The sequence below is a fragment of the Rhizomucor pusillus genome, assembly GCF_041956525.1.
Source record: "Rhizomucor pusillus strain CBS 183.67 unplaced genomic scaffold VTP01scaffold_16, whole genome shotgun sequence".
NCBI lineage: Eukaryota > Fungi > Mucoromycota > Mucoromycetes > Mucorales > Lichtheimiaceae > Rhizomucor > Rhizomucor pusillus.
Window position 1 is genome coordinate 169,681 of NW_027192158.1, and position 11,460 is coordinate 181,140.

The window sequence follows — 11,460 nt, forward strand, 5'->3', positions numbered from 1 at the left end:
TATACTTTTCCTTACCCCTTAGATTGAATAATGTACATACATTGGATTACGTGAACAACACTAAGAACTTTAGTTCTTGACATTGCATGCTGCGGGTATCATGTCCCCGCCTCATAATCCATTAGGCTCCTGGGACAGACAGGGGAAATGCACGGCTGCTGTCGTTTCTCTCTTGGCAAGTTATCGCTGATGATTATATGTGTGTAGACACGGAAATTGAAATTGGATGAAAACAATGGAGTTGCACAAAATAGTGATTATTCTGGCGTCACAACGCAATGTTGCATCAAATTTTGCAGAAATCGTATGGTCTTGTAAGCACAACGAACCCAACTTTACAGTACTCGCATGCATCGTCGGCTCTGCCAAGAATGGCTCTCGCGTCTCCAAGGCAAAAAAGAAAAGCGGATAGATCACGATTGTGTCCGTTCAAGGTTACACAACGGCAGCGCAGGTAACCCGTTTTTACCAATTGTTTCCGCGCACGCGCCTTTGATCAACAGATTTGGGGGGTACAACCGTAGAAAGTACCGGAAAGTGCCATAGAACTATTGTAAATATACTCGCTCTTCCTTCTCTGCCTTCTTCTTCGCGGTGGACCCTGCTGTTGCTGCATCTGAGTTGCTCGGCGGCGGACGACGAGATGAACACATCGTCCCCTATTGCACCATCCTGGAGAAAGGGATGGTGTCGCATGTAACCGACCGCTACTTAAAACGTCTAGCGCCGAAATCCGCAAACGCCATCTTTGCGACCAGAATAAAGATAACAACAGAAAGGATTTTTGTTGTGCTTTTGTCAAGAATAGTAGTAGGGATTAAAATAGAGAGAGAGAAAGACAGAGAATAGCTGTAACCTTGAACCAATGATGGGCATCGCCAAGGTGCGAGTTTTGTGCTTACCATTTTTTGCCCATTTACAAAATTTGGTGCGACCTTCGTACTCCACCTTTTTTTTCTCTTTTATCGCTTTCCGTTCTTCTCCTTTTCTCTCTCTCTATCTTTTCTTCACTTGGTCTTTTTCTGTTCTGCTCTTCGCTCTGTGTACTTTTTTATGCCTCGAGCACTATCCCTTCGTTACCCGATTTTTTGATCTTTTCCTGCAATAGTTTCCTCCACCTCCTTTTTTCTTTACTACCTCTGCTAATAATTTTCGATCTATCTAAATATCGTTTCATATTTACACGCATACACGCATTCGTCCGCACCACGAAGAGAGTACATAAACAAAGACGATGCAACCACCACCTAGAGGCCAGTACTACACGCCTGCGCTTCGACGAAGCGTATCAAATAGCAGTCAATTACGGCCGGCCCGCGACAACGACGAGGAGCAACTTGCGACTACTGGCCTGCGTCCTCGGCGGCAAAAATCTCTCGTACGACCTGAGCGAGAACGCATCGACGCTAGTCACCGGCAGTATCACTACCGACAGCATGCGGCTAATCAAGGTAACGTGGCTCCCAGTGCGACTGGGAATCAGCCGTTAAGTGCTGCTGCAGCAGAAGATAATACATCATCGGCGGCTCCCGAACGGAGACCGAGCAGCAACCGCGTTGAGCGCAGGCCGACAGTGCGGCAAATGTTTCTACGTCGAGGCAAAAGCATTTTGGGACGAGAGGAAAAATTATCAGACAGCCAAGATCATCGATTGCATATTGCGGGGGAATTCTCGGACGGAGCTGCGGTGGTGCATTCCCGAAAATCGCTTCGAGAACGACTGCCCGATCCCTGGCTCACCTACTGTCGTATCCTGACATGCTGCATCCCAGGCCATCTATTAACACTATTTGGTATGAGAAAACTAAAGATAGCCACTCATTGATTTCTTTTCTGTTTTCTAAGAAGGTTTCGTATATGTGTGTCCAGGTATTCCTCCAGGGCCAGCACAGATGGCATGGAGAGAAAAAATCGGTCTCGTGTCCTTTATCCTCGTTGTCATGGGCTTTGTTGGCTTCTTGACATTTGGGTTTACACAAGCTATCTGCCCTACACCGCCGCTAAGTGTCCAAGGCGGTCAAGTGAGCGCAGGCTATCTCATCATCAATGGTTGGGCATACATGTTATCTGACTGGGACGGTCACCCTGCTATCTCGGGATTAACGAGCGATGAAACCAACATCATGTATCCACCAGTCAGTGCCGGAGGCATGGATGCTTCCTTCCTCTTCCAGACATCACCCTCAGAATCCCCTTGCTCATCTGTGTTTACCAGCAAAACAAGCTCAACGCCCAAAGTATATTTCCCCTGCCAACTCTTCAACCCAAACAACACTGTGCCTCCTGCAGCGTCATCCTACTCCAACCAGACCGACTGCCATTTGTCTTCCGCTGCACGATCCTTACTGAATGATTTCCAAACTCGAGGCGTACCGAAATCCTCAGGTGGTTACGATAAACCGGCTCGTGTTTACTATGACTGGAAGGACATCAATTCAACCTCACACTTGATGGTATTTAACAAGTAAGTATTATCTTTTCTTTCTTCTGGTGTCGCATAATTCTATGTATTTTGGGGTTGCTATTTTTGCTTATAATATCTTTTTTTTTTACATACAGCGATGTACTGAACTTGCAGCTCCTGCAGTCATTGCCGACGGATCAGTTTTCTTATCCCTCCGGAGGGCTTATCGAGAGCATCCTTGGCGACATGGACTCTTTCGGAGGTCGGGATATGACCCGCGCCATCGTCTCCAATCGCGTCGCTAATACAAACTGGAAGCAAGAAGCGCAATGCTTGGCATCGGTGATTAAGGTGGGGTCCATGGATACATTGAGTATCGGCTGCGTTGCTTCAGAAGTCGTGCTCTATGCATCCCTTGTCGTCATTCTCGGCGTTATCGTAGCCAAGTTTGTGCTTGCTGTCATCTTTGGCTGGTTCCTATCGTGGAAGCTCGGTAACTTTAAAGAGGGAAGCTCTTACAAGGCAAGGATGAAACGTGAGCAGGAAATCGAAGACTGGAGTCGGAACATTGCAAACTCAGGTCCGTTGCCTCGCCTGAAAACCCCACCCACTATCTCGTCCACAAATCATCAGCAAAAGAGGAGAACTTTGCTGCCGCAAACTTCCCGTTTCACGCAGCCGCTCTATGGCTCCACTCGCTTCGATGCCGATCGGACTCCAACACCCATCTGGAAAACGCCTGCCAGGTACAAAGAAAATTATCCTAATTAGGCGATACACTGAGTATTCACTCACACACACACACACTCTCTCTCTGTGCTTGATAGTGTTAGCGGCAATCAGAGTCGCCCATCTTCATTTTACATCAATGCATCGTCGTCTCCCTCAACTCGTTTCTTTGGAAGCGTCACAGCATTTGGAGATATGACGCCTGCGAGGCGATCATCCATCTCATCCTCTGATATTCTGAGCGGTGACTCGTCTGCAGCATCCACGGAAGCCAGCTGCCCATTCCCACTTTCACCTCACGTCGTGAGACAACCTCCTCCAGACTACATGCCGTTCAATTTCCCGCTCGCGCATGCTATCTGTCTAGTAACATGCTACTCAGAAGGCGAAGACGGTATCCGCACGACCTTGGACTCCATAGCAACCAGCGACTATCCAAACTCGCACAAACTCATGCTCGTCATTTGTGATGGTATCATTACTGGCCACGGCAACAGCATGTCCACGCCAGATGTCTGTGTATCTATGATGCGCGACTTTATCGTCCCTCCCGACGAGGTGCAGCCATATTCCTACGTTGCTATCGCAGACGGCGCCAAGCGCCACAATATGGCTAAAGTATATGCTGGATACTACAAGTACGATGACAATACGATCGATCCTGCTCATCAGCAACGTGTTCCCATGATCTGTATTGTTAAATGCGGCACTCCAGACGAAGCGAGTGAACCCAAGCCGGGTAACCGTGGCAAGAGAGACTCTCAAATCGTTCTGATGCAATTCATGCAAAAGGTCATATTCGATGAACGCATGACGCGCATGGAGTACGAGTTCTTCAACAGTATCTGGCGCGTCGCAGGCGTGCCTCCTGACAGCTATGAGATCTGTCTCATGGTGGATGCGGACACAAAATTGTATCCGGATGCATTATCCCGCCTGATCTCATGCTGCGTCAAGGATCCTGACATTTCGGGTCTGTGTGGTGAAACAAAGATTGCAAACAAGACTGACAGCTGGGTCAGCATGATCCAAGGTAAATGTTCCGGATAAGAGTTCATTGCATCGTGAGAAAAAGAAACTAACATCAGCCAGTATTCGAATACTACATTTCTCATCATCAAAGTAAAGCGTTCGAGTCCATCTTTGGAGGTGTCACTTGCTTGCCAGGATGTTTCTGTATGTACCGCATCAAGGCGCCAAAGGGACCAAACGGATACTGGGTGCCTGTCTTGGCAAACCCAGATATTGTCGAGCATTATTCTGAAAACGTGGTGGATACTTTGCATAAGAAGAACTTGCTCCTCCTCGGTGAAGATCGATATCTAAGTACACTCATGCTGCGTACTTTTCCCAACCGCAAGATGGTCTTTGTACCGCAGGCTGTGTAAGTGTTCAGAAGTTCGAGGATATGTTGCAATGACTCACGCGGGCCCCTTTTACAGATGCAAAACCGTTGTGCCAGATACCTTTAGAGTGCTGCTTTCCCAACGACGCCGTTGGATCAACTCGACGATCCACAATCTCATGGAACTGCTCTTCGTGCATGACTTGTGCGGTACCTTTTGCTTTTCCATGCAGTTTGTGGTGTTTATGGAACTCGTGGGCACATTGGCGTTGCCAGCCGCGATTTCGTTCACGTGTTACCTCATCATCCTGGCTATCCTGGGACAACCAGCTATTATTCCGCTAATTTTGCTCGCGTTGATTTTGGGTCTTCCTGCAGTTTTGATTGTTATGACGAGCAGAAAAGTCGTCTATGTCGGATGGATGATTATTTATTTATTCAGCTTGCCGATCTGGAACTTTGTGCTGCCTGTATACGCATATTGGCATTTCGATGACTTTTCGTGGGGAGATACCCGCCGTGTGCAAGGCATTGAAAAGGACAAGGGCCACGGCGACAAGGTTGGTGAGCTCGACAGCAGTCAGATTGTCATGAAGAAATGGAGCGAATATGAAAAGGAACGCCGTGTAAAGCTTGCGCTGGAGCGCAACTTGCCTGTTCCTAGATTTGTCGAGCATCACCGCAGTGTGGATATATTCCGAGACTCAATGTATGCTGCAATACGACCGAGCAAGCCTGGATCTGCCGGATCAAGCGACAGCGAGGCGCCGTTAACGCAAACGGAGTTCCACCCTGCTGGATCTGGGAAGCGAACAAAAGCACATACATCTCACGAACCCGTCCAGTTATCTGATCCAGAAATGCCAGTGAAACTATTTAATTCAGGACATCGACGGCAAGAAGAAGAAGAAGAGCAGGACGATTTGATCATAGAACAGCAACATCAGCAGCAATCTTCCGCTGCCGCAGCACCGTCATCTTCCCAGCAACAATCGAATACATCTCCTCTTGTTCCTACCCTGCCAAAAATTGCAACGGGTGCGATGCAGCTATCCTTCTCTAACGATGGCAGCAACTGGGCAAATCCTGCTCCTCACCACAATTACTCTCAAGAAAGCCAACCTGCATTATCATTCCAGCATTCATCCATACCCGAACGTAGCAAAAAGTCCCTCCCACCGCCACCTGTACCTCCACATCATCGCAGTGACGATTAAGAGTAGTAATTCTTTCTCCTTTCTTTCTCACATCCCCCTTTCTTTTTATTTTCTGTAAATGTACAGTTTTTGATTACAGGTTTTCCACTTAAAATTCGCGACCAGACAAAAGTAGTATTTTTTGGACATCAAGTAGATATTGATTGATGGACATGGCACATAGATACAATCTCCCTGGAATTGCCTTGTTGTTGAATCAAGAAAAGGCATACGACCGCATACACCCTCAGTATCTTCAAGCTTGTTTACGGCTGTTCGGTTTTCCCGACTCCTTGGTCTTTTCTTTCAAACCCAACTCCACGTTAATATCAATGGACATCTGTCAGCGCCCTGCATACAACAACGAGGACTACGACAAACCGACCCTTTATCGCCGAAACTGTTCAATCTTTGTTTAGAACCGTTGCTTCAAACTATTCAAGCATCCCCGCGTATCTTAAGCTTTCAGTTCCAGCACAACTCTCCTCTCAATCGACCGAACACGCGCCAACACCAGTCGGCACCTGTAGTAAAACCAATGGCCTACGCCGATGATGTTTTAGTCTTTCTCACTCAACCACACGAACTTCGAGCGCTTTTTATGATACTGGATCTATATGGCCGCGCATCCAATACAGCGGAGAAATCAATCTTTATTTCGGAAACACAGTACGATCCAAAGGTTGTAGCAAGCAATCAAGTAAACTTCCTTATCTTTGCTTGTCGTAAGGCGAGCAGAATCCAATCTTTTGACTGTAAACTGCATGGCTGGTGCCCCCATGACAATCCGTACTTGTTTTGAGTCAGGTACAGAATCTGTTTAGAAAAGTCTCTGAAGGACTTTAAGCCATGGACTTTCAGACGTGTAACTGAAGATCAATGAATATCACAATAAGTTTATGGTACTTTTATTATTGAGATATGTGGCCAATCTGCGGAGCGATGCTTTTCAGTATATCTACAGCAGGTTCCAGAAGCGATGGAGAGCTTCCTTTTGAATTCTTAACCATTCTTCAAGTGGTCTTCTCCAAGATATTGAATAGACTTCAAAGTTACTAGACGGCAAACTGGTTTGTTTTCTACGAAGGAAGTGACTTTTTTTCAGGAGACATCATCTCAAACATGGCGTGACAGAGCCTAGAACATTGCTCGATTGTTTTTAAACAGTGCTGGCGAATGGGATCGGATGGAAATCGAAAGGGACAAAGATGACTGTTAAACACGCTTTAAATACGGAAGAGCAGAATTTTTCTCGTATTCTCTTCCTCTTCAACTTTTTTGCTACTTTCGGTGGATGTGTTATCTTGATGAGTGGCCCGTAAGTACCTATAATACAAGTTGAAACTATCATGTTCTGAGATTATCTGCTTTGGTATAGCTCAATACAAAATACAAGACCATTGAAGCCGCAAGCCAGTCCCGTTCCATTCCTTCGTTCGCATCTGCCTCCTCTTGTCTCTCTCGTCCGCCTCCCTTGGCCGCTCTTGATTCCGTTTCCTTCTCTCGTCTTGCTCTCGCTCTCCTCTCGGCCACCCTTTTTTCCCGTCTTCTCAAATTTGCTATTTTGCTTTGTCCTATCTCGCTTATCAAACACCGCTACATAAACAGCTCAGCTGGTGAGTACATTACAGTTATATCGAATTTTAATCAGCATGACTGACGGAGAGGAAACATTTGTGCTGCCGAGATGCTGACTGCGAGAACTGCAACATGGGTTTGCTCACGATGGTACGTACTTAAAGGACACAACTATTCAAATATCTAATACTAACTATCCATTTTCATTCTTGCAGTGATCAAACTTAGCTGTACTTGTCGTTAATTAGCATCTTTGGTACCGCAAACCTTTCCTCAAAATAAAATAAAAATGAAAACCGAAATATGTACCGTTGTCATGCACTTGTCGGGGTTTCCGTGACAGAATTTGAGAGATGCACATCCATTTTTTCTAAAGCTTGTTTTTCGTTACGGGCATTCCAGTCATGTTCGAGGAAGGCAACACGGACGATATTTTCAACGTGTTCAGCGGTGCCACGGCCGCCGAGGACAATTTCGACGATGTCATGGAGGAAGACGAGTATGAGGCCGAGGAAGAGCAAAGGATCGAGGACGAGAAGAATCAGGCACAACCTGTTGCAACTGGAATCATGCCGCCGTCTGCGACTGGCGAGAAACGTACTCGCAAGGCGGAAGAGGAAGAGGTTGCAGCGGAAGCAGAGAAGCGAATTCGAACTGGGGAGTCAGGACCGGCGCCGATCGTCGCGGATACTTTTGAGCAAGAGACATCTCGAGAAGTAGCCAACATTGCGGGTCTGCAGGCTGCCGCCGCAACCGAAGGCGAACACATTACACTGAGTCACCAGGTAAACAAAAGAATTGGAGGATCTTATTCAATCGGGTCGAGATCGCTCATCACAGCTGTGATCCGTTCGTTTTAGGTCCGGCATCAAGTCGCTGTGCCACCAAACTACAACTACATTCCAATCTCACAACATGTTCCACCCAAAGATCCAGCACGTACCTACCCGTTCACGCTCGATCCGTTCCAGCGCGTAGCAGTTTCGTCTATAGAACGCAACGAATCCGTGCTTGTTTCGGCACACACGTCAGCAGGCAAAACTGTCGTTGCAGAGTACGCTATCGCCCAATGTTTAAAGAACAAGCAGCGTGTGATCTACACATCACCCATTAAAGCCTTGTCCAATCAGAAATATCGAGAATTCACAGAGGAATTTGGAGATGTGGGTCTAATGACAGGAGATGTAACCATCAACCCGCAAGCATCTTGTCTCGTCATGACTACCGAAATTCTGCGATCCATGCTGTACCGTGGCTCAGAAATTATGCGCGAAGTTGCTTGGGTCATTTTTGATGAAATTCACTACATGCGAGATTCAGGTCTGTTTTCAAACATAGTCAATTCTATTTTCTCAAGCTAACCAGGAGATAATAATATAGAACGAGGTGTCGTGTGGGAAGAGTCAATTATTCTGCTACCCAACGCTGTACGCTACGTGTTTTTGTCAGCAACTATTCCCAATGCCATGGAGTTTGCCGAATGGATTTGCAAGATTCATGAGCAGCCGTGCCACATTGTATACACCGATTTCCGACCTACGCCACTACAGCATTACCTTTTCCCTGCTGGTGGTGACGGTATCCACTTGGTCGTTGATGAAAAGAGCCGTTTCAAGGAAGACAATTTCCAGCGTGCCATTGCTGCCATATCCGACAATGCAGACGATCCATCCGGAGCGAAAGCTCGCGGTGGACAAGGAAAGAAGGGACCCAAACACCGTAAGGGAGGAGGCAACGACGGCAACTCGGATATCTACCGAATCATCAAGATGATTATGGTCAAGAGCTACCATCCAGTCATTGTTTTCAGTTTCTCAAAACGTGAATGTGAGGCCCACGCTTTGCAGCTCAGTAAACTAGATTTTAACGATGGTGAGTTGAATGAATATATCCGCATTGCCGTGATCAGCCTCAGATTAATGAAGTTTGATATAGACAAGGAGCGTGATTTGGTGAATCAAGTATTTATTAACGCCACTTCCACGTTAAACGAAGACGATCGAAGATTGCCTCAAATTCAAGAACTCTTACCATTACTTCGACGTGGTATCGGTGTCCATCACGGTGGTTTGCTGCCTCTTATGAAGGAAGTCATTGAGGTTTTGTTCCAGGAGGGACTCATCAAGGTTCTGTTCGCTACCGAAACTTTCTCTATTGGTCTCAACATGCCTGCAAAGACGGTCGTGTTCACCAGTGTCAGAAAGTTTGATGGCAAGGAGACGCGTTGGGTGAGAGTCTTGGTCCAAAATCAGTGTAAAGGTTATGCCTACTAAGACTTAGTATCGCTAGGTGACTTCGGGTGAATATATCCAAATGTCAGGTCGTGCCGGTCGTCGTGGTCTCGATGCACGCGGTGTTGTTATTATGATGATCGACGAAAAGATGGAGCCCGAGGCGGCCAAGAACATGGTCAAGGGCGAGTCGGACCGCATGAACTCTGCTTTCCACTTGAGCTACAACATGGTACTCAACCTGCTCCGCGTTGAAGGCTTTAGTCCAGAGTATATGTTGGAAAAATGTTTCTACACTTTCCAAAACGATGCACATATTCCACAGTATGAACAAGGTAATAACAAAAATTTAGTATACATTGACTCCTCGAAAAAAATGTTTGCTAATTTATTTTCTTTTTGCATAGAATTGATGAAATTGGAGGCTGAAAAAAATGCCATAGTGATTCCCAAGGAGGAAGAGATTGCTAGCTACTATGAGCTGCGAAAACAAATCGAGTCTTATTCCAGGGATGTGCAAGCCGTCATCTCGCACCCGCAATACTGTCTTCAATTTATTCAGCCCGGCCGTTTCGTGCATATAAAGCACAATGATATCGACTTTGGATGGGCCGTTGTTCTCAATTTCCATCGCGTAAAGAGCCGAGGTGTAGAAGACGAAGCAATACCAGCCAAGTACATTGTTGATGTGCTTTTGCACTGTTCAAAGAGCAGCGTGCCAGCAAAGGATGCCGAGGGAAACACTGTCGGGCTCTTCCCTCCCGTGGATGGTGAGAAAGGCCACCTCGTGGTCGTCCCCGTACTTTTGAACACGGTGCAAGCATTGAGCCATGTACGTCTTGTGCTTCCCAAAGAAGTCCGAAGCTCAGATGCCCGTAAATCCATACTGGCTTCTATGCTAGAAGTCCGCAAACGATTCAAGAACGAGATTCCATTACTGGATCCTATCGAAAACATGAACATCAGGGATCCAGGATTCCAAAAAGTCGTCATGGTATGTTACTTTGTAAGAAAACCTTGTACAAATCATACTCATATAATTTTCTTTTCAATTTGTTAGAAAATCCGAGCCCTAGAGGAAAAACTGCAGACACATCCATTGAACGAAGCACCAGATCTACCGGAACTCTACAATGCATACGACTCCAAGATCGAATTGGGCCAGAAAATAAAGGCTGTCAAGCGAAAGATCACGGATGCGCGGTCTATCGTTCAGCTGGAAGAACTAAAGGCAAGAAAGCGAGTCATGCGCAGGTAAGGAAACAAGGATCCCCATGATTAGTTGTATCAGGCACTGATCTACCCTTTCGTTGTTAGACTGGGCTTTACAACGCCTGCAGACGTTGTTGAGATGAAAGGTCGCGTCGCATGTGAAATTAGCAGCGGCGACGAACTGCTCTTGACAGAAATGATATTCCAAAACGTTTTCAACGACTTGACTGTGCAGCAATCCGTCGCATTGCTTAGCTGCTTTGTTTTCGACGAAAGAGTAAGTTAACGTGAATAGCTTAAAAATGTGAAGAATAACTAACAAATATCTGCTAGGTCGATGGCCCGTCGCGCATCAAACCAGAACTGGAAGGACCTTTGCAGCTGATGCGAGAGACTGCGCGCAGAATAGCAAAAGTTGCCAAGGAATGCAAGATGAACATTGATGAGGAGGAATACGTTCAAAAATTCAACCCTGGCCTCATGGATGTCGTCTATGCCTGGTGTGAAGGTGCAAAATTCCATGAAATCTGTAAAATGGTAAACGTATACGAAGGCTCCATTATCCGTGTCTTCCGTCGACTCGAGGAACTGCTGAGACAAATGTGCGCGGCAGCGAAGAGTATCGGCAACAATGATTTGGAAAACAAATTCTCAGAAGGTAAAAATAATTTGTCGATAAACTTTCGTTCAGATCACTCACGGCTGCATTTAGGCATCAACAAAATTCACAGAGATATCATTTTCGCTGCATCTCTTTATTTGTAG

The 11,460-nt window shown here is 46.4% G+C and overlaps 3 protein-coding genes across 3 annotated transcripts; all 3 read left to right on the forward strand.

The window, feature by feature from the left end:
- Positions 1 to 1,234: 1,234 nt before the first annotated feature.
- VTP01DRAFT_3312 (uncharacterized protein) lies at positions 1,235 to 5,695 on the forward strand (the record flags this gene model as incomplete). Its single annotated transcript, XM_069381870.1, has 6 exons — positions 1,235 to 1,793; positions 1,870 to 2,464; positions 2,560 to 3,150; positions 3,232 to 4,166; positions 4,226 to 4,517; positions 4,576 to 5,695. The coding sequence occupies 6 exons, from the start codon at positions 1,235 to 1,237 to the stop codon at positions 5,693 to 5,695; spliced, it is 4,092 nt and encodes a 1,363-aa protein (XP_069236470.1).
- A 1,273-nt stretch (positions 5,696 to 6,968) lies between these two features.
- VTP01DRAFT_3313 (uncharacterized protein) lies at positions 6,969 to 7,334 on the forward strand (the record flags this gene model as incomplete). The annotated part of the gene is made up of 2 exons (XM_069381871.1): positions 6,969 to 6,992; positions 7,053 to 7,334. 2 exons carry the CDS (start codon positions 6,969 to 6,971, stop codon positions 7,332 to 7,334), a joined length of 306 nt encoding a protein of 101 aa, XP_069236471.1.
- Positions 7,335 to 7,656: 322 nt separating this feature from the next.
- Positions 7,657 to 11,460, forward strand: VTP01DRAFT_3314 (uncharacterized protein; the record flags this gene model as incomplete). The annotated part of the gene is made up of 10 exons (XM_069381872.1): positions 7,657 to 8,037; positions 8,113 to 8,572; positions 8,633 to 9,124; positions 9,188 to 9,480; positions 9,542 to 9,818; positions 9,891 to 10,477; positions 10,544 to 10,737; positions 10,801 to 10,972; positions 11,029 to 11,353; positions 11,408 to 11,460. 10 exons carry the CDS (start codon positions 7,657 to 7,659, stop codon positions 11,458 to 11,460), a joined length of 3,234 nt encoding a protein of 1,077 aa, XP_069236472.1.